Genomic DNA, 22,044 nt, shown 5'->3' on the forward strand with positions numbered 1-22,044 from the left:
CAAACAAGCTTGTGTCGCAAATATGCAGTCGTCTGTCTTTGTATACTCTGTGACACAAAACCGCCATAGTAACAGGAGCCACCCGACGGCTCTTCTTCTATTTAAATATGACAAGACTGATTGATTGAATGGGCAAATAAAAAAGCCCTACTCAGCTCATGAGGTACGAAGTCAGGTGAGTCGCGTCAGGTTCGTGACGGTTGAGACTGTAGCTGATACTTTTATTAGACTCATGGTCACGCGCCTTTGGCGGCCATGCAGGAACATGACCGCGCTGAGACACGGTGATGCCCAAAACTTGCACCTAATGATCGCTATGTTTCTCGTCATAAAAGGATCTGACTAGCCAGTATGACTGTATTTTATTATATTTTGCAATATTTCAACTGTCGTGATTGACTTTCCATCAGGCTTGTTCATCAGATGCTGGTGCTTTCTGATCTCATATCAAGCCTGACTAACTGGACGCCATCATGCTATGCTATGCTATACCACCTATTATTGTAACCATGCTGCCTTGTAGGTATATGCCGCTTTCGTGTCTCATTCGTCCCTGGACGCCTCTGTGAATGCATTCATCTCATCCCTCATGCAGCAGCAGACATTGTAATAGCAAATATGCGGCCCACACTCAGCTCAGCAGCTCCTTGATGTCTTCGATACGCTGGAGCTTCTTCTCTTCATCATTCATCATACCCAAAGAAGTGGCACTGTTTCGTTGTTAGCTGCGCCCCGTCTGTTTTGTCACAAGTCAAACTCACATGAACTTCTTTCGCTCTTGGACCTTCAACATCCGCTCCTCTACACTTTCCTTAACCACAAATCTCTTTACCTGTACTTCCGCCTCTTGGCCCATTCTGTGCACTCGATCTATGGCTTGAGCCTCGACGGCGAAGCTCCACCAGGGATCCATCATAAACACTCGTCCAGCGCTCGTCAAGTTCAGCCCGACACCACCAGCACGTAAGCTGAGCAAAAGTATCGTGAACCCTTTCTTTTCAGTGAACTCGTTAAGTACAGCGGCTCGAGCTTTTTGGGCCATGGATCCATCTAGCCGAAGAAACTTGATGTTTGCACGTGTGAGCGCAGGCTCGATAAGACTGAGGAAAGATGTGAACTGAGAGAATACCACAGACTTCATCTTGGGGTGCTCCCGTCTTAGAGCTCGCAGTTCAGACATTAGCGCAACCACCTTTGCAGAAGAAGCATTGACGCCGACTCGCTGTAGGCTGATCTTGGGTTTCTTAGACAACATATCATAATCGTCGTCGTGGCGGACAACCTCAAACAGGTCTCGTTTGTTTATGGGTTCGCGACAGCTGAAGCATCGGGGCACTTCTGCCTTATCAGTTTGGTGCTTGATGTAATCAAGCAAGCACTTCTTGCACGCCGAATGCCAACAGCCAGTCACGGTCTGGTCGTTCATGGGCTCCTCGAAACACAAGGGACATTCATTCTCGGCCTCATCACGAATTTGCTCCAGTGCATGAGCTCCAAAGGTCTGGTTGGACTCTTTTGAAGCTTTGTCTGTTACTGCTGTGAACGAAGTGATGAGCGACTCAAGGTCCATGTCATCTGCAAGTCCCGCCGCTGCATCGGCAGCCGCTCCGGCTTCTACTTCATCTGCCACAATGTCACGGTTGCGGACAAGGATAGGATGGCAGCATGACTGTCGAAGACGCAGAATTTGGGCAAAGATGGTAGTGAAGGCCTTCATCACAGTCCCTGCCTCGACGTTCTGAGAGAATGTTCGTTTCGCCTTGTTGAAGATGTAATTATAGACGTCTCGTTCCGTCTCCGAGAGTTCCACGTTAACAATCTCAATTTGTTTTGGTGGTAGGAGCACAAGCGGCTCGCCATCAGGCGTTTTCATGCCCTTTGTACGTCGGAGCACAAGAGGCTCTAAAACCGTTTGCACGACATCCAAGGCTCGCATGAAGTCTCCAGATTCAAAAGGCACTGTAATGAAGGTTCGCCAGAACGAAAAGTTGTTCCAAGGTTCCACACCTAAGAACCTGACAAGACTAAACAGGTCTTCCAACTTGTTTACGATAGGAGTTCCAGTCAGAGCCCATCGATGGGTGGCCGAGATCTCATAGCACGCTTTTGCTGTCTTGGATGACCTGTTCTTGATGTGATGTGCTTCGTCGATAATGATGCGAAAGAACCTTAGTGAGAAGAGTCCGTTGTGAAAACTCTTGTCCCCGTTCCTAGCAGCCAAGCTACTGAACTCGGACAGAACAACACCGTAACTGGTGATGACTAGGTCCGGAGCATTGGCCGCGTTAGATGCACAGCAGAGTGCTTGCAGATTGCTAGACTTTTCGTTGCCGTAGTATAACTCAGTTTTCATCGTTCCATCCTTGGAAGCCTTTTCGGCTTCGCTTTGCCATTGGGACAACAACGACATGGGTGCGACCACCAATGTTGTACACGGCGCATCAAGAACCGACTCTGAGTTCTTGCCTAGTCTTGTAAGTTGATTCACGTTTGAGCGTGCGACAACTGATTGGCGAGCTTCAAGAGCGACTTCGGATCTATGCGTATGAACCAAGCTCAGCATCTGAATTGTTTTACCGAGACCCATTTCGTCGGCAAGTATACCGCCGAGACAGTGCTGTTCTTGTACTGGGAAGTCAAGCGACAGGTCGCCAGAGTAGGGGTTGACGTAAAACTTGGACTGCCCCTCAATTTGTGGCAAGTCATTCTCGTCAACATCCTTCAATGGCCACTCGTACTGTTCCCAAAGCGGGTGCATTGATGGCTCTCGGTGACTCTTTTCGTCCTTTTCTTTGGCCATCATCCAATGTAACGCCTGCTTCTGATATTTACGAAGTGTCATGGCAAAGGTATCTGCTGGCTCCGCTTCTGGGGTGTTGAAGTCGAACGATTGAGCCTTTTTGTAAAGCGCATCGAGCTGATCCTGTTCCAACTCCTCTCCATCTTCTGTATCGGAGGATTGAGACGAGTTCGCTTCCTTGGTGTTGTTGGTTCCGTTTCCGTCTGACTTCTTGACTTCCTTTTGTTTCTCCTCGTCTTGCTCAGCAGCCTGGAGCAGCCCCTTGCGGCCATCTTTTGTTGCAGAATTTGTCAGGGTAGGATGAAGGTTAATCTCCTGGAATAAATTAACCAAGGCCACTTGTCGCATCCTAAGTGTTTTCTCATCATTTGTCTCGTTTTGGTTAAAGAAGGCAGCCGACCGATCGTCAGCGAGCTGAAACGATCGGCTGAAGAAAGCAGAGTTGAGCAATGAACAGCGCAACTGAAGGAATATCGTATCGTTTGTTCGAAGTCGTTCGGGAGCATATACGACAGTCCCCTCAAATCTGCATATTTTCTCGTCAATCAAAGCTGAGACCCAGTTCGCTGCCTCTCTTGCCAGCCGCCCGACTTCGGTGCCACTTTGAGTAGTAAAGCGCACAACTACATCCTGTCGCCTCGGAGCTCCAAAACCCCTCGAAGGAGTGACGGGCCCAGCTTTCCCTTTGGATTTTGTAGGTGGAGGTGCTCGCTTTTGTCGCTCGATCTTAACAATGTCGCCATGTTTAAGTAAATTTGTCCCACTTCGTGTCGCCCACCCCTCAACTCCAAAAGCTCCTATGTATCGTTCGTTTGGCATTATTTTAGATGTTTGGATGGGAAGCGTTCGTTCGCTGGAGATGTTCGGGGCACGACTTGAGCTGGCAGTTGATCTTGGCGGTGCTGGCCGTGTTGATTTCTTTATAAATTTTTTGTACGTTCCGTCAAAATACATATTCACGGCTCGCTCGACATTATTTCCGCAATTACTTCTGATCGCAGAAAGAACATCTTCCGAGACTTTATCGCCAATGAAAGTCTCGAATGTCTCCTGGTCGAAGGATGCTGATGGCTCTTGCTGGGACGTTGGAGGCTCCGTAGAAGATGATTTCGGTGGTACATTGTTCGGTTTCTCGGTTATTGTTTCCAATCGTTCGGTTTTTGGGACTGTTTCGTCTTCACCCTTGAAGAACCGTTTTGGTGGCGGTAGCGGGGAGCTGTCATGAGCGACTGGGTCGGAGGAAGCTTCGTCGGGGTCGGCAAGAAACCTTCGTCTTTTGGTCGGAGGTTCAGGATCCATATGATTATCTGGATGCCAAGGACTCATATCTCCAAGAGGCTGCTTCATTGTTGGGGAATTTTCTTCGAAGATGCAGTTGGGATCTTATATCCCAAGCAATGAATGACCCTTCATGAAATCGCAAATGGACTTCTTGGGAGACGCGACCAAACCCCTGCAAGCGCGACCCGCGCATGGGACAATCACCTGATCCCGTGTTTAAGTGGTTCCTTCCGTCTTGTCTTGTTAATTGATGTGGCTAATGCCTGCCGTGGCGTTGGAACGCTCGACGTCATGAAAAAATTCCCTATAGCGATTGGAAATCCCATGTCTGTGGGTGGCCGTGTATAAGTCGTCGTCAGGGACACTGTTCATTATACAACAATCGATTAAATCGATTTGAGTTGAGAATAGCTACCCAAAGTCTACACATAATTCACAACCTTTGAGGGCTCAAAGTCCTAATGTATCGCCCAAGAATTCTGGGCCAAGGGCTCCGGGGCTTTACTCATGGTCGAACATGTCGTCGAACCTATATCACTGATGCCGATATTCAATCCGCACGACGATACTGTCTTACACAACTCCAGTGAGTCGAGTTGATGATTTTCTCGAAAGAAAACAATCCTGACTCTCCTCAGAAATAGCGACTATGATGCTCATCTCATCCGCCGCTTCGTCCCCTCTCCAGTGCAAGACACTTACGCCGTTTTTCGCACCCTCAACCTTGAGCTTGTCCGTCTCCCTGAGCTCGTTTCCAACCCTACCATTGGAGCCTTCCGCATGAAGTTTTGGCAGGAATCCATCGACAACACTTTCGCGGGTCGTCCCCCTCGCGAACCCATCTGCATTCTTCTACACAAATGCTTGCAAGATCTCGAGGCCCGGGATGGTAGCTCAGCCAAGAAGTCGATAAAATTCTGGATTTCAAGATTAATAAAGACGAGAGAAAAGCACATGTCGAATCGACCTTTTGCGACCTTGTCGAGTTTGGAGGAATACGCCGAGAACACATATTCGACTCTTATGTATGCGACATTAGCCTCTCTACCTCTCAAGTCGATGCATGTCGATCATCTCGCGAGTCACATCGGAAAGGCCTGCGGCATTACTGCAATTCTACGCGGAATTCCAGTGTTGGCAGCACCGCCTCCTCCTGTTAACACACCTTCTGGCCAGGCTCCTCCTGTGCGGGAGCCTGCAATCCTGCTCCCGCTAGATGCCATGGCTGAGGCTGGAGTCAAGGAGGAGGAAGTTTTTAGACAGGGCCCTAATGCACCTGGTCTACAGGATGCTGTCTTCCAGGTTGCGACTCGAGCAAACGACCATCTAATCACAGTCCGGGAAATGCTTAAAAGACTCAAGGCAGGGGAGGACCCTGGTCATGAGTTTGAGCATCAGGGTGAAGGCGAACACTTCTATGGTGAAGGAAGCGATACACTGAACGAAATCCGCCAAGGCTTTGGTGTGCTGTTGGAAGCTATCCCCTCTGCTCAGTACCTACAACGCCTGGAGCAAGCCGACTTCAACCCTTTTGCTGTCAGGACGGCCGGTTGGAAAGTGCCCTGGAGCATCTGGCAGGCATTGTCCAAGGAGCGGATCTAAACCTTGTAAAATTACGACATATTCGAGATATACCCCCAATGTATCAAAACTTGTACTATAGAGAAGAATTATACGCAGGACATTATGGTTAATAATCAAGTATCAAGACATCGAAATGTCATGCTCACCTCTCAGTAATGAAGTGACCATTTGCGTGCCCCACTTGTATGAAGCTCCCGCCACCAATATGGAATGGCTAATCTTCGGGACCCAAAATTCGAGATCCGCCAAATTCATCGGCTCTTTATCGACAGTGGTTTCTATATCGAATCTGCGACATTACTATTCTGATCGTAGATGCCGTCACCAAGATGCTCTACGAACTGATTGCCATTGTACGTCTCCCGATTGTTCCCCAATAGCTGAGCACAAATTAACCAAACTCAGGTCCGACCAGGCAGCCTCTTAGAGGTGAAGGAGTACGTTCCCAGCATCGACTCGCCTACCGATACCGAGCCTTGAACTAATCATCGCAGAATCGCCCAAACCGTCGGTTCCCTCGTCCTCAAGAATGGTGGAGTCGTCCGCGGTCTCGCCAACTGGGGTGTCTTCTCGCTACCCAAGCCCATCTCAGTGCATCAAATGAAGCACACCCACGGCCACTACTTCGTCATGCGATACGACGCCGCCGCAAAGGTTCACCACGATGTTCGCAACACACTGCGTCTCGAGCCACGTATGATTCGTGCCGCACATGTCAAGCTCGGAGACGGAAAGCTTGAGTCCCTCTCCAGATTCGGCCCGCCCAAGTGGAAGACGACAGGCAGCGAGGCGTAAGGAGGGGCAAAGAATTTTAGGCGTCACAAATGGAGCGGAATCAACTTTAATGGCAACAATGAAGGAGAGGGAAACATCATGCTATATGATACGAAGGAAACTCGACAATGAGTATGGACTTTATGGCTTGGAAAAGAGTCTAGTTCCCGGCTCAGGCATCAGACGATGCCGTGTACAACAGGTATGCTGCATCAAAGGACAGCAGCAATCACGGTTACATGAATAGGTACTATAGAAGTCCAAAATCCGCATCTCATGGTATCGCCTGGTGTTGGTGAAAGGAAACTGAAACAAGGAGCAAGAATCCGCAACAATTGGATAAGCTTTCTTTTGTTGCAACATGTCTATCATAAGTCATCAATCGCTGCTACACCAATGGTTCAAGTGCCCTCGGTAAACGCCGTCTCATCTAGAAACGCAACCCGCTACCCGTATTTCTGGTCGGCGCCTGAACGATGTGCCTTTGCGTGGTGGTATGTAAGAATGAGACCTAATCTCTCAATCCAAGCCTTTATGTACTCTTGTTCCGTGGGTCCTGGCCACAGTTGATTCAACTTAACCAGCACGTCATCTAGTGGTCAACGTCCATGCCATCGGTCTTAGCGATGCCATTCTCGCGACACCATTCCACGAAGTCGTCAATGACACTGGGCCAGGCACCATCCTCGTTCCAGAACGATAGCGACTCATCAGACAGTGATTTAAGAGCAAATTCAAGAGTCATGTTCCACATGTCCTTGTTAACTGAACGGGTCCACTTGGCTTTCAGGAAATCCTTCCACAGTTGAAGCCAGTCGTGGTTTGACGTCTTCCATTCCATGCCGGGGGGCGTGAACAGAATCTCCCAGTACACGAAAGCGTTTTCAAGGCTGAGAGCTTTCTGGTCGGTCTCTCGGCCAGCAACAAAGGCATGTCTGTAAACCTTCTTGAAAAGTGCTTGATCGGAGGAAAGAGACTTGATTAGTTTGCGGAGGTGGGCAGCATGCTCCTGGTGTGTTGTCCCAGCTCTGTAACAGGATTAGATATGAATGTCCTGGAAGAACCCCGACCAAATCTTTGAAATACCGGTGGTTCGAGTGGTGTCACTTACCCGGTCACTTTCCAGCCATCAACATAGCCTCTTCTGGTGATTATTCCAACCGCAGGAGCCTGGAGAAGTTCAAGGGCAACAAGCAGCTCGGCGTTTTCAATGCTGACCTTCAGCTTATCCGTGAGATAGGACATTGTGGATTCGAGTTCCAATTTATCCTTTTCATCGTTGGTATCTAGTTGGAAATATTAGCTCAGAAACTTGGCGTATTATTAGGAAGCCATGTACCTTGCAACTGATCAAACAACGCATCCAGCTTTGTTTCCAATGGTGATGGTCCTTTGCTATCTCCGCTAGAGGCAAAGTATCTATTCGAAGTACGTTAGCGTTGCTGATACAAGACGGGCCAGATATAAAGAAAGATAGGCAGGGTATCAGTCATGATGCTTGACAGTGTACGAATCAGCAATAGCCAACTCGACCACTATACAGTATGGCACAACTGCTTGGCATATGAAGGCAATGTACCGAGAAGTTGAATTCTTGGGTGGCTTCGCAGCTGGCTCTGGGTAAAAGGATGCAGGTCCATCAGTGCTGGCCTTTTTTGATGCAGACCAGATGGGGACCCGTGTCGCAATACGGTTCTTCACACCCTTCCATCCCATTTTGAAGCTTGAAATAGTATATAGGCTCCAAGATATCGAATGGGTGTGAGTCTCTAGTAGAGTTGCAGGGTCGAGTTCGTTACGAGAACAAAAGACGAAGAATTTGTACAAATCCGGTCATGGATGCCAGGCTCCCCGTGGCCCCCATGATAGCAGTCGCAAATTCGATACAGGCATAGGCACAACATGCCTTTGAGGTAACGTTTTCAAGACCCCTCACTAACACAAGATGTCCCAAGTAACCTTGACTCAACGTTCGGCGTCTTTGTCGGTCATACTCTGCAGTGTATCCGGGCAATAGTGGGCCAGGCCATTGTGACGGGATATATTTGCAAACAACGGCCGGAGGATGCTCGATACAGATACTTCCGTATTGGGTTGCAGCGGAAGAATCATGCCAATGGTCGTAAAGACAAATGCATATCATGGCAAGTTTAAAAAGACGAATAGAAAGGACTTACGCATCAACCGCTTCGTTTAGCTTGAAGCCCGCATTCTTGAGGTACTGTCGATCCAAAGATTAGCACAGCCATCCTCATACAGCATCATGATCCAGGTGTTCCTGGGTGTAACCGCTGAAACCCGAACCGCTGCGCCTTGTGGCCGGGTCGTATTGTGCAGAGAGCTAGACTGCCATGAGGTTCATGCGTAGCCAGGACCGGACCGCCATTGCGACATGAGGGGAAGAAGAGTAGTCGTGAAAAAGACGTACACGGGTGGCTTGTCGCTCTGTTTGGCCAGTCAGAGATACGAACTGGGCGATGAGAACCTTCTGCTGGTTTGCAGATGGTGGAGGCATCTTGGGCGAACTTGATCCAAGAGGGATCGTCGGGGCGCTGCACGTATATCGGAGCCGGTTTGTGGGTTTGGTAATTGGGGTAGTCAAGCGTCGGCCGGTATGATGGACATGCAATACGGACGATGCTCGGGGTTGGGCTCAGGGTCTAGCTAGTCGGGATCGTGTGGTGATGCACTGCGTAATCTTGCTCGAACTCGTCCGTTGCGTCGGATATCGAAGGCTAGTGGGCGGAGCGAGAGACCGTCAAGAGTCTGTGGCGTGAGCTCGAAATGAATGGATATAAAGACTGAACGAGTTCAAGATCAAGCAAGTGCAGGTGGAGGGGTTGAGCTTTCCTTTTGGTTGCGACAAGGCTACGAACTCAGGTAGCTGATGGTGGGGTTGGATTTTAGGTGATGAGCGGGGCTTGGCCATAGATGCCTTAATGCTGTAGGCAGCTCTAATGCACTTGAGGAGAGTCCACAGTCTATGGCTCAAAGAAGTGATTCAGCGCGTGATGCTTTAAAGCGAGAGGTAAATAATGCTTAAAAGTTCCCCCTATCCAGTAACATAGAATCTGGCCGGATACTATCAATAAAATGCATTTTCAGATGAAATTTATCCCGTCCATGTCGATTCGTGATCACTAACACTGTATTTGACATGTGTTAGTGCTGTCTGCAGCACGAGATAGGCGATCTGTACAGTGCAATTGGCCATAGCAGCCCCCGCCTACTGTCATGACGTCTCACTTAAGCACTTGACGCGGTTCACGACGCGTTCTCAAAAAAGATCGATATCAATTAAAAGCACCGGCCTTGACGCCCAAGCTACAACTCCACGGCAACCAGTAAAGGAGAGAGAGAGAGACTGAAAAATGGCTTCATTATACGCGCCCGAAGACAAAGATATACAAATTGATCCGGCAGAACCTCTCAAGGGCATCGTTGTCTGCTGTACAAGTATTCCTGCCGAACATCGTGTTAGTTGCTGCTCCATCATGTCCCATCCTCATCATGTATGTTCTGTCTACTAATGCATTATCCGTGATCTAGACCACCATCGCCGCCAAAGTCTCCGAGCTGGGAGGTGTTCATAAATACGATCTTACTCCAGACGTAACTCATCTTATTGTCGGCGACTACAACACCCCCAAATATCGCCATGTCGCCCGTGAACGCCCCGATATCAAGGCCATGGACGCCGCCTGGATCGAGGCTCTTAGCGAGATATGGAAGAACGATGACGAGATCAATTACCGACAACTCGAAACCAAGTATCAGCTCAAGCCTCTAGAGAAGCGAGGCATCGACCCTGCTATTCAGCTTCAACCAGGCGAGGGAGAGGCGGAACAAAAGTCATTATGCATATGTTTAACAGGATTCGGCGACCAACGAGGCGAGATTGCAAAAAAGATCACATCAAACGGAGGAGTGTTTACCGGTGACCTAACGAAAAAATGCACCCACCTTATCGTCCATAAACCCGAGGGTAGGAAATATGCTGCAGCCAGGTCATGGAACATCTACCCCGTCACGCTCGCTTGGCTCGACCAGTCCATTGCGCGTGGAATGATTCTCGATGAATCCAAATTCGATCCTACGTTACCTCCAGAAGAGCAAGGGAAGGGTGCTTGGGTTACAAGGGAACTCAAACGTTCGTTGAGCAAAAGATCAAAATCTGCCATGGGGATTGGCGCCGAGGAGGGTCCTAGGAAGCTCAGGAAGACTGCCAGCATGAAGTTGAGCTCGCAGCGAAATAGCATGTGGGGTGACATTCTTGGACGGTCAACGTCAAGAGACTATTCCTTCGCGCAAGAGAACAAGTCAGAAGATGCATTTCAACCACAAGATCAGCAGCAGCAACCCCAGCACGAGGAAGCCCAGCCTCAGCCCCAACCGCCTATTCCACCCTTTCTAGAAGACCAGGGCATCTTCGCAAATTGTCGCTTTTACATACACGGCTTCACCGCGCAAAGAACTTCTGTACTTGAGCAAACGCTCCTCACCCTCGGCGCAAATGTCTGCAAATCACTTAATGAAGCTGCTCTGGGCAAAATTCCACAATCCCCTCGGAGCCGCTTTTTGATCGTCCCTCAATTATCCCAGCCAGATACCCATCCCCAACAATCCTACGATGACCTTTACGTTGTGACAGAATACTATATCGAGAAATGTCTACACAACAAACAATATTTTGACCCCACGGAACATGTCCTTGGTCGACCATTCCCATTCTTTCCTATACCGGCATTTGCCAACCTCGTCATATGCACTGCCGCTTTCACAGGTATAGAGCTAAACCAGGTTGCCCGTGCTGCCGCCCAGCTAGGAGCCAAATACGAAGGAGAGTTTCGCAAGACCACAAGTGTTTTAGTATGCAAGAACCTCACTTCCACGCGTAAGGAGAAGCTCCGCATGGCTCTAAAATGGGGTGTGCCTGTAGTGTCGGCAGATTGGTTCTGGAAATGCATATCTACAGGATTCAAAGTGCCCCTTGACGATTATATATTCCCCGAGATAAAAAGCAGATATTCGGAAACATCTCAGCCCGCCTCCAAGCCAACGCCGAGGGCTGTCCCTGAAACCCGAATACAAGGCAAGCCAATACAGCGCACTCTTTCGGAGCCTGCTTCCAAGCCAACAAAGGGCAACACGCCCAAACCTCCGTCTGCCGCTGGAGTAGATACCACGGCTTTTGCTCACGATTCACCAGAAAAGGGGAAGTCCGCACGGAAGACTAATGCGAAAGCTGCTCCAGTGTCAAACTCTACCATATCAGCAGAGTTCGTCACGGCTCGTACACACCCTACGACTGCAAATAGTCTGCCTCAAGATAAAGATTTTGATGCTCCTCTCGGTAATGTCCCTCTTTCAAAGGTCCCTCAACCACGCATGAATGGATCTCCGTCACCCACCAAACAGCAAAAGTCATTACCTCGTACTCGATCCGACCCCGCCACCATAAAACATCATGATGAAGAAACGACAGGCCTCCCTTCAGATCTACAAGACGATGCCCAAGAGACGAAGCAACATCAGAATGCTGAGCAGGCACATATTCGTGCTAAAGCCGCCGAGCGTCAAGCTCTCTCATCAAAACTGACATCACTCATCGAGACGACAACACCAAGCATCCCCTCTTTCGCCTCTGACGACACCGATCACGCTCCCTCACGACCTCGCAAGCGTCAGCTCTTCGGGCGCGCAATCAGCAACGCCTCCAACGCCAGCAGTGTCGCTTCACGTTCTGCTGCTGAGCTCCATGATGTGTTTGGAGATGACGACAAGGAGGCAGATAATGGATCTGAACCGCCGGCAACGCAGTTGGAGTACCGCGACGACAAAGCAAAAGAATGTCGAGCTGCGTTGATGAGTCGCATGATGGGTGGCAGTGGCGAGTTCAAGCCTGCTGCACCTACGCCTGTAGCTCCGACCCTGAGCATGATAGGCGGGACGACCCGAACACTGAGAAAGCGAGATAAGACCGAGCAGCATGTGTTTGGATTTATGTGATTTATATACAGCAATGCACGTTGCTGGAGTGGTTTGAAATCGATTTTGGCTCTGCGGATAGGAAAGTGGCATACACTGTAGATGATAGTCGGGTCTCTACGAAACGTTGACCTCCTGAGTCTCGGTGTACAAAAATAAATGGCCTAAAGTGTACAGTCTAAGTGGCATCAGCTGGCCTACTAATTTTGTCTCTTATGCTTCGAGCGGTCAATTCTTCTGATACCCTGAGGGGTTTCTAGGTAATTTGGGAGGTTTACAGTAGGACTTCACACAAGAACAAGGCAACTCGCTATTACGATTTGTTTCTTTGTACAATAACAGAAAACACGGTTGTATCTGGTAATTATCTTTTCGGCGCTGAACTACGAAGGCGGGCCGCTATAGTACGAGAAAACTCCTTTCTAGTATCACTTTTCCCATCCTTCCATCAATGTCGCTTTTTCCCTTCCCGGGCCCAAGCGAAAACAAAGTGAAAAAGACAACAAAACAATGTTCCCATGTAAGCATGTAAGTTCCAGTGTTGGATTGCATGCAACAGTTCCCTCTAAACTAAAAACGAAAGGAAAAAGGAAAATGGCAAAAACGTTTCAAAAAATTATGATTAAAAGGGGGATATCGGCATCTCTTTCTTTTGGCGTTCCTCTTGCGTCTGTTTAGGCTGATTCCACCAATCTTTGATTTGAGTCACCTCGGCCTGGCAATTGTTCTGAGTTCATGCTTAGCCAGCGACGTTCAAGATCCTCACTGTCAATATCCCGTTAGCACTTTGCTCCCAAATCAGTCATGGAGGCTCACTTACACAGAGTGCTTGGTCATATGAACCTCTTTTTCTCGGCAAAAGAACAAAAATCGACGCATGGTACGTGCTCGTGAGAAAGCTGCCATCACATCTCCTCGAGGCTTGCCGTCCGGAGCATTAGCGTTCTCCGACTCTTTCACGATGATGTGAACACGAAGCGCCTCGATATTCCATACCATCTCCTCAATATCCTCCAAGTAGACATGAAAGTCGATCTCGTCTTTGAATAGTCCCCACGAGGCAGGGTGCATGTCTCTGAGCACCTGGTGCTGGAAACATTGTATTTGATCTATCCAAGTCCAGTACTGCGTAACGCTACTATGACTAGTAAACAAGCGACTCTTGACTTTAGCAAGTCGCCAGTCATACTTAGTAATTTGGCCACCGCTGCATGAATCCGTATCAGACCAAGCCTCGAAGTGAAATTCGTCGTGAACTGGACCTGATATAGGTGGTAGATATTTGGGTCGCTTGTTCAAATGTGTACTGAAAGCTGGCTGAGGACTTGGCACCACTGCTGGTAACATCAGAGGTTGCTGACTAGGCATTGGGGACTGTTCGATAAACGAATCCTCTCGAGGCGTACTGGGACCCGAATGCATGGACTTCCTCTTCTGGAGAGGCTTCGGCGTAGTGCTGGGGCTACCATGGCTTAGGCGCGACTTCATAACTCCAGAAGGGCGTCCGATGTTCTTGAAGCCATGTTTGTAACGAAGAGCGGTCAACTTTGAGTCGTGGTAGAAGTCATGAATTATCTTCGGTAGATTGAAATTGGCACCTCCTGCTTGCATAAGCTCGTGAAGACGCTGCCGCATCCAGTCGACCGGCGAGATATCAATATTAAATTTCTCAAGCTCTGATATCGTCTCTGAAAGTCGGAACAGAGTGTCGTACGAGGTAATACCACCCTTGCCCGACTGGATGTACTTCTTGCCGAGTAACTGATAAGGGCTGATGGGGCCTTTTTCGTGAAATTCGAGGATTTTAATCCCACGATTAACCTGTCTGCCGATTTGGTACTTGGAAGAGCCGCCCTTCTCCTGCTTTGGGCCTGCCTCAATGGCGGCTTGATGCTTCTCGCGCCATCGAGCAAGTTGCGGCTCAATGAGTGACTTCACATTTTGCCAGTTGGGCTCCCAATAGGGATGTCTCTCGTTGATCTTGACTAGAGGCACTCCCTCTACGCACTCGGGATAAGTGTAGACTACTCCATCGTGCTTAAGAATCATATTTTCATGAGTGATCTCTTCTTCGGCGGCAGCAGGGGGTGATTCTGGAGGTTGAGAAGAAGGGTCGCCGGCTGGCAACAAAGGCGGAGTTGGTCGACCTCGCTCACTAGATGGGGGTCGGCTTCTCACATTGGCTGGTGTGAAGCCGGAGGTCACTCGGTACTCCTTTGGAGTAGGCACCTGCTCCGGCTCGCGCGGTGTTCGGATACTTTCAGAGCCATGAGAGTCTTTTATAGGGGTTTCGCGTTCGGATGGAGAGTGAGGAATATCTTGAGGGGCATGCCGCGGCGCACTTGACGGAAGTATAGATCGCGGCGCCTCCCGGAGAGGCCCAGCCTGAGTTTGGACGGGAGACGTATCCACGGGATCTATCATGCGCTCTGGAGCATAGTCTGTCCTAGGGGCAGTGCTGGGGCGATTGTGAGAAGAGTCGTGGATTGGCCTATGGGCTGTCTCATGAGGTTCATCGATTTGCATAGGCGCCATAGGTGCTACCGCAACAATTCGTTCCGGGGCCTTTGCAGAGATTACATCATGAAGCCTCTCTGGGGAATGATCGGAAATTCGCTCCAATAGTCGTTCTGGCAGGCGTTCAACTGGTTGGTCAACTTGACGGGCAACAACTTGTTCAGACTGCGGATTGGTGTGTGTCTCCGGTTGTAGTTCAGATGATCGCTCAACCGTATGCTGCAGAATAGGCTGCGGTGAATGGGACCGAGAATTGACAGAAACTTGTTCCTCGGCCGGCTGGGCATGTTGAGGATCCGGTCGATCTCTTGTCTGAACTTCGAGTGTTTGAGATTCCTTCTCCTGAGGATTTTCTGCAGATATTTCACCTGCTGCCACTTCGCGTTCTTTATTCTGCCGCGCTCTGTCCCTAGAAGCGATAATGTCGATCGTGTCTCCTGAAGCTCCGTGGCATCCTTGACGATTCCATTCACAGTTACCGCATTTCTGGTATAGGTCTCCTCCGACAATAATGCAATCGTCAAAGGCGCCTTGGTTCTTGTCGCATGATTGGCATCGTTTGGACTGTATTTCCCCAGTAGCTTGAATCATACAGGATAGCCACTTAACTCCCTTTGCCTCAGTTCGCTCGTAAATGGTTGCAAGATGGGTTGTGTTGAAACGTCGTCCTTTTCGGATCTTGACTGGTCTTCGAATCTCTAGCTCTTGGATACCCTCTACCCACTGGTTCCACGGTTCGATGTGTTCCACAGGTCCGATCACATTACCGTCAGCATCAACAACATTAACAAGGGTCTCGGCGGTTTCGTAAACATGCTGTTCAACACCTTCCATATGGCCCTCATGGTTTGGATGATCGGCTTCTTCTGCGGCAGAGCCATGAATAGGCTCTCTCTGTAGCACGGGCCCGTTGGAAGGCCAAGACAATTCTGGCAGCATGTCGGGCAGAACGAGGCCCTCTGATTCGGGACCCCTAGTCTCGGGGGTATCTGGGTTCTCTCCTCTCTTTTCCCTGAAGAAGCGACGCATTCTGGCCCAGATGTCATGTTGGGCTTCCGTTCGCTTCCTGCGCGACTCGTAATAATCTTGCTCGATACGAACCAGTCGTTCTGCCTTCTCTTCACACTCATCCGTAGTACGCGCCAACTCGGCCTCGACTTTGGCAAGCTCCCTGGCTAAGCGACTTTGAGATTCCTTTAACTGACTTCGCTGTCCCTTTAGATCACTAAGTTTTAGCCGTACTTCGTTGAGTGAATGCTGGAACTCTTTTTCGATCTTCCTGTTTTCTATCTCTTTCTTGCTGCGGAGATTCTTCCAAAAATTGACTTCTGTCTCAGCCCAGACAGACTTTGCTTCCCCAGGGGGGAGAGCTTCCCAGACTTCTTCCCCTGCGGCCATGCTGGGCCAATTCGTTCGAGTAGCTGCTCAACACGGATATATGATAACAGCAAGGGGAGCGACAGATATAAGTCTGAAGAAAGTTTTTTGGTTGGAGAAAACTGTACGATAGGATGCATGAACTTCGCTGCTGTATTACAGCTGACCGCTTCTGGTGAATGCAAATGAGAGTCAAACCGCCAACAAGTGATCGCGTTTTACTACCAAGTAATGGCCAGATCGGATGAGGAATTGACAGATCCCAGTGGCTCCAATTTGATGGTCCGAGGGCCGAAATAGAGTCGTGGGGCACGTACTGAAAGCGGGTTGAATTTGAACTAAAACACCCCAAGAGACAATCTGAGGTAATGGACTAAGAAGGGGAAATGAGTACCTAGGTGGGCGGGAAACGCGTGAAATGAAGAATTGTCTCGAAAGTCAGGTTGGGCGTGTTGTGACCGGCGTGTATTGGTCAAGGTGACAATATTGGAGGATGCAGTTCCTCTAACACGAAGCATGAAAGTAGCAGGGTGCTGTCACTCAAAGTTCATCAATGGCCGAAATTGCTCTCTTTTTTCGTGACGCTGTTGATGGGCTGCCTCGAAAAAGAAGCGGGTTTGCAAGTGTTGCTTCGAATTTACTTCCACCACCCTAGTCGCAATGGCAGTTGTTGCAGTGGCAGTCGCAGTGGTAGTCGCGCAAATGAGCCCACTGTCGACCACTATCCCTGCTAAAAAGTACAGCCTCGTTAATAAAGCGTGCTCAGATGGAATCCATGAGGGGCGAGAGGACGCGATCAAACAGGATACGAACGTTTGTGTATTATCCCGAAGTGAGGGAAAAGGGTGGGAGAATATATGCGTTGCACAGTGGTTATAGACAATGTGCAGGAGTGTGAAAGATAGAGATTTCTCGGCGATAGGTCCAAGTCAATTCGGGGGGGTCAGATTTGAGTTGGGTGGACAAGGGCAAGGTGCCGATGCGGAAGTAGGTGTCGACTAGATCAAGTATTTGAGGTATGTGAGATCGAACACAAGGTAAGCTCGGATCACATCAGATGAGGAAATAAAAAATACAATAGGCAGAGGTAGAAGCAGGCAGTGACGTGAACGCCTGGATCGGATGTGGGAGGAAATAAAGGGAATGGAACAAATGGGAATGGGAAATGATGGAAAATAGAAAGGTCGGGCAGGAAAGAAAGTTTAGGTAAGTTTATTATTTTCTTTGAAGGGGACGAACGGATGGGAAAGTGCTACTGTACCGTACCTTCCACGTCCCAACTATCTCACAGGCATGGATGGCATGGCATTAGCAGCGTGGATGAGGTGAGGAGGTGGTAGGAGGGAGCTCTTTAGGTACGGTGGTAAAACTAACGACCAACCGAAACCAAGACTGGGGCAAATGAGAGAACGACAACGAATAAGGTGTGAAGGCGCATAGAGAAAAGCATTAAGCTAGTACTAAAGTCTCGTTCTGGTACGAGTAACATCAGGCAGTTCCATGCATCGACTATCATATGAAAGTATCTTTTTTTTTTTCGCTCGTCTCTATTTGTTTTCTTTCGCTACGTAATTTATTCCCCTGGTCTCACTCAGCTGCTTTTGCGCGCTTTGTTTCCGCTAGATCCTCATGGACCCTTGCTCAGATCGACCACTCAGATAGGCTGAACAAGTGCCTAGTCATAGCTTGTCTGTATCCGACCATGCACTGGACATAATTCTTATTCAATGAAGCCAGTATTTTAATTGAGTTTCACCTACGGATAAAGCCACTGCATTTAGCTACCTACCTACACAGTGTCGTAGATCCTGACAGCTAGGTATCCTGCAGTCTGCCGACTAATTCGAGTACTAGGTTTATTTATTTATTTCTCCTATCAACATCAACCTTGCATGTCCATTTCATTACCCACACCCAACACGTACATAGTACATACATCATCTGATCTGATCTGACCAGTTCGGTTCCCTCCAATTCAACTCGATTACACTGCTATACTGCTACGCAAAGTCCTAGTACCTCCTTCCTTCGCTTCTCCACTAGCTATTCGGATTCTCCATCATAAAAGGTACCTTACCCATACCCTACCCAGTGTCTGGTACCGAACCATGCAAGAAGCGAGTAAAACGTAAAACTTGACAGGGGTATCCTTGCTCGAGACACCCTCTTTGGCTCTAGTGCTTCATCACGTGCGAGGAAACTACAAGCACTGCTTGTGCAAACGAGGAAGGAGACTGTCAAGAGATTGTACAATGGCAGTCACAAGCGAACTATTCAAGGTTTGGTGCAGTCATTAACCAACAGCTTCCATCCTTCCATCCATGATCCATTCAGACCTCACACTCTTTATTTTTGTGGACCCCCTGAGTAGATCCGAGATTGATGAGTACAGAACAGGACATCCATTCTCAGCAACACGCATACGCGACCCTGTCAAAGTTACCCAGGCATTTCACCTGCAGCCTTAGCACCAACAGATATACCACAGAGTACCTAAGATACTAATCTGGTGACTGTACTGCACTGTATCCGTCGTTCCTAATCAGTTATCTAGCCCTCATGTCACCAGTCCAGTTACGCCAAATTACACATAGTGTTGGCCCGAAACAGATATATGGGTACGGTAATATGGAATACGCGGCCTAGGCGTGTTTATTCCCTGCGATTTAAACAATGGTGCATTGCACCACACTCGAGGAATGGACAATATACGAGCAGAGGCCCTCGTAATATCTAAACCAACAGGCCCTGGCTGGCTGGCTGGCTACAAGCCTGCCTACAACGCGGTTCCCCCCACCATTTTTCGTCGGTTCTCTATCCTCGCATCCAATGTTCGGCAAGTCTGTTATGTGCAAAGATGACACTGACGGTGGCACCGTTAATTAGGTAGTTTCTTGCGAGATCTGCAGTATCATTACATATCACGCCCCCCTGCACCGTAGCGTCGGGTGCGATGCTGACACGATAGTAGTCATGGATGTCAAAGACAGCATTTGACGGGGACAACTTGATGGTTTGTCTATGCATGCATATAGCAGCTCCTTGTCAATACAACTCCATTTCCGGTTGCTGCCTGTCCCGCGTGCGGCACATGTTATCCAGTAAAACGTGTCGTCCTCCTATGCTTGGCAGTAATATACTGGCTATGTGTTGGGTTTCATCTATCTGCACTTATATCACCGCATTTGCTCCAATATCGCATTATTACCGATAGAATTCGGAGACGTCCGAAGCATATGGTGGGGCTGATAGTCCCAGCTCGTTCAGTGGCAGAATCTGTCCACTGATATCTTTTGCCAAGCCATTCATAAGTTCAAACCAAAGTTTCTTGCCAGCACGAGACTCCATCTTACCTGTCCCAATGCAGTTTGATAATGCGGCCCCTATTAGTTTTCAGCTGACGTGCAACAGTGTGCATAAGCTAGACTCGTTATTTGCGTGCCGCAAACTATGATAAGTGTTACACCATATGCATCACAACTATACCCAAGTCCCATATATCAGACATAATATATAACTACCTATGCAAAGTATATATGCAAAAGCTAAGAATAACGACATATCGCCATTATTCATTCTACATCCTAGTCACCAACAAGTTCCGCGTATTAACATGCGTCTCTTCCTCCTCCTACGCCTTCCGTTTACCCGTCGTTTTTCGTGATCACCAGTTGCATCCATCCAGACAAGTCACACAGATATAATCCATTGAAAACGCCGCGCAATGTAAACAGTCAAAAGCAAAACAACCCGGCGTTCCCTATCGCCGTTTCAGGGTCGCATATATCACGCCGGAGTGTGGTATTAGATAAGAAGGAAGAAAATCTCGTGAATGGCGTCAAAGTCGACCGTGGGCCAAAGTGTTTAGTATTTGGCCGAGTAGCGCGCTGCGCCTGGCGAGTAAGGCAGATCGTATGAGCTGTTTTGGCCGTAGGGGTCTTCTGAAAAGACAGTGGCCCTTCGCTCCTCTTCTGGCAGCAGCTCCTTGACCTCCCAGTTGTTCATCCTGGTGCCAACAGAGAATTCGAGGTCCTCCTTGGTGATCGAATCCCAGTACTACCACAGGTTAGCGATGCCCCATAGCCAGCAGTTAGTGAAATAGAACAACATACCTTGTAAACCATCATGACGCCCAACAGGTTGCAGACGGTCGCGAGGAACAGGCCATCCAGGTAATGGCTAATAGCGTTACAGATCTTGGAGCTGAAAGCGTAAAGGAACACCTGGCCAGCGACAAAGAAGAAGATACCAAATGCGATATCTCCGAGGGGCCAGCGGTCCTGTAGGGTTCTTGTAACGAGCAGAATTTGCATGGCCACGTAAATAAAGAGCTGAATCGCGTTCAGGAGGTAAAGAACAACGAACAATCCAACAGTGTTGGTGGGACTAAGCCCGGCCCAGCTCTTGAAAGTAGCGAGTGAAACAAGAAAGCTAATGGTGAAAGCAGCTAGAGTACTAATTCGCAACATCCAAACTGAAAGGGGCGTTCCATCTTCATATAATTGGAATCCAACAAAGCCGTTAATGAGAAGACAAGTAATGACCGCGCTACTAAAACCGTTCTGCACACTGACAAGGTACGGGTATGGATCACTCCCAGGAGGTACCACACCAGCATCAATAACAAGAGACATAGCAGATAGCAGCATGTAGAGGTAGAAGAAGCTCAGAATCTCCTTGCGACCAACAGCGGTGAACTTGCTGCGAACGTGTAGAATCATGATGACAGTCATAACGAGAGCGACGATGTGCATCACAGCCGTAGCACCCTCAAAGATGATGGTGTTGGCAAGTTCGATGTTGCGAGCATAGCATTCTGGCTCAATCCCGGTACGGCCAGTCGCCTGAAGGACAGGTCCGACGGCAGCGCATAGTGGCAGAGGCGCGGTCTCGCAGATTGTGGTGAAGTCGCCGAAGCCAGACATGATGGCGATTTGAGATCACGGCTCAATTGTCGTCGGAGGGCGTTGAGCGGGATCGTATCGCGATGAAACGAGCGTGCAGCGGGAGGCAAGTCGGTAATTTCAACAGTAAGCGATTGATCGATTGTCGTCGAGGAGTCGCTAAAGTCGTCAAATCGTTCAACTCTCGTCGCGAGTTGCAGTCGTCGACTCAAACTATCAATCGTCGCCACCACTTGAAGGGCGAGGCGAGGGAAATCGTCGGATACAAGGGGCTTAAATTCGATGGGAATGTAATCTCGTCCCTTGTTACGCTTCCAAGGGAGTATGTCGGCCGGTCGGTGTCAAATGTCTCGTTCTTGACCGATGGCTCAGCAGCGCCCCTTTCTTCAGCCCAGCGGCTAAAATCCAAACGAGCAATGTGACAATCAGAAGGGCCCAGACCGGGATGAGAAACACCAACAACTAGCGATGATCGTTCAGCGAAGGCGATGATTAATTCGAGGTACAAAAAAAGCGAATGTCTTGCAAGCCTCTGTTGCGCTGGGGCTTGGGCTCAACGAAAGAGATGAGTGAAGGTCAGAAGAGACAAAGTGGAGTGGAGCGGAGCGGAGGGATCTGGTTGCTGTGCCGTTGTTATGAACAGGTGCCAGGCAAAGTAGCAGAGGGTGGAGAGGCAAGGCTTGGTTAAGTGGCTGATCGAATACGTGATTGGTTACTTTTAAATGGTTGCCGTAGAAAGCGCAAACAACCCTGTTTAATGGAGGTCGATCCCTGTAACAATAGGGTCGTGTAACATGATGACGACCAAGTCCAACAATT

General features: G+C 49.0%; 7 protein-coding genes across 7 annotated transcripts; 3 read left to right on the forward strand and 4 right to left on the reverse strand.

Annotated features, from left to right (window-relative positions):
- Positions 1 to 631: 631 nt before the first annotated feature.
- On the reverse strand, positions 632 to 4,147 carry FPSE_06481 (uncharacterized protein; the record flags this gene model as incomplete). Its single annotated transcript, XM_009259599.1, has 2 exons — positions 632 to 710; positions 762 to 4,147. The coding sequence occupies 2 exons, from the start codon at positions 4,145 to 4,147 to the stop codon at positions 632 to 634; spliced, it is 3,465 nt and encodes a 1,154-aa protein (XP_009257874.1).
- Positions 4,148 to 4,542: 395 nt separating this feature from the next.
- FPSE_06480 (uncharacterized protein) lies at positions 4,543 to 5,683 on the forward strand (the record flags this gene model as incomplete). The annotated part of the gene is made up of 2 exons (XM_009259598.1): positions 4,543 to 4,667; positions 4,720 to 5,683. The coding sequence occupies 2 exons, from the start codon at positions 4,543 to 4,545 to the stop codon at positions 5,681 to 5,683; spliced, it is 1,089 nt and encodes a 362-aa protein (XP_009257873.1).
- A 311-nt stretch (positions 5,684 to 5,994) lies between these two features.
- Positions 5,995 to 6,460, forward strand: FPSE_06479 (uncharacterized protein; the record flags this gene model as incomplete). The annotated part of the gene is made up of 3 exons (XM_009259597.1): positions 5,995 to 6,018; positions 6,071 to 6,102; positions 6,160 to 6,460. 3 exons carry the CDS (start codon positions 5,995 to 5,997, stop codon positions 6,458 to 6,460), a joined length of 357 nt encoding a protein of 118 aa, XP_009257872.1.
- Positions 6,461 to 7,031: 571 nt separating this feature from the next.
- Positions 7,032 to 8,954, reverse strand: FPSE_06478 (uncharacterized protein; the record flags this gene model as incomplete). The annotated part of the gene is made up of 5 exons (XM_009259596.1): positions 7,032 to 7,467; positions 7,551 to 7,725; positions 7,779 to 7,858; positions 8,617 to 8,660; positions 8,868 to 8,954. 5 exons carry the CDS (start codon positions 8,952 to 8,954, stop codon positions 7,032 to 7,034), a joined length of 822 nt encoding a protein of 273 aa, XP_009257871.1.
- An 856-nt stretch (positions 8,955 to 9,810) lies between these two features.
- Positions 9,811 to 12,448, forward strand: FPSE_06477 (uncharacterized protein; the record flags this gene model as incomplete). Its single annotated transcript, XM_009259595.1, has 2 exons — positions 9,811 to 9,915; positions 9,989 to 12,448. The coding sequence occupies 2 exons, from the start codon at positions 9,811 to 9,813 to the stop codon at positions 12,446 to 12,448; spliced, it is 2,565 nt and encodes an 854-aa protein (XP_009257870.1).
- A 653-nt stretch (positions 12,449 to 13,101) lies between these two features.
- Positions 13,102 to 16,342, reverse strand: FPSE_06476 (uncharacterized protein; the record flags this gene model as incomplete). Its single annotated transcript, XM_009259594.1, has 2 exons — positions 13,102 to 13,192; positions 13,248 to 16,342. 2 exons carry the CDS (start codon positions 16,340 to 16,342, stop codon positions 13,102 to 13,104), a joined length of 3,186 nt encoding a protein of 1,061 aa, XP_009257869.1.
- A 3,843-nt stretch (positions 16,343 to 20,185) lies between these two features.
- Positions 20,186 to 21,246, reverse strand: FPSE_06475 (uncharacterized protein; the record flags this gene model as incomplete). The annotated part of the gene is made up of 2 exons (XM_009259593.1): positions 20,186 to 20,377; positions 20,434 to 21,246. The coding sequence occupies 2 exons, from the start codon at positions 21,244 to 21,246 to the stop codon at positions 20,186 to 20,188; spliced, it is 1,005 nt and encodes a 334-aa protein (XP_009257868.1).
- Positions 21,247 to 22,044: the final 798 nt, after the last annotated feature.

This window comes from Fusarium pseudograminearum, chromosome 1, assembly GCF_000303195.2.
Source record: "Fusarium pseudograminearum CS3096 chromosome 1, whole genome shotgun sequence".
Taxonomy (NCBI): Eukaryota; Fungi; Ascomycota; class Sordariomycetes; order Hypocreales; family Nectriaceae; genus Fusarium; species Fusarium pseudograminearum.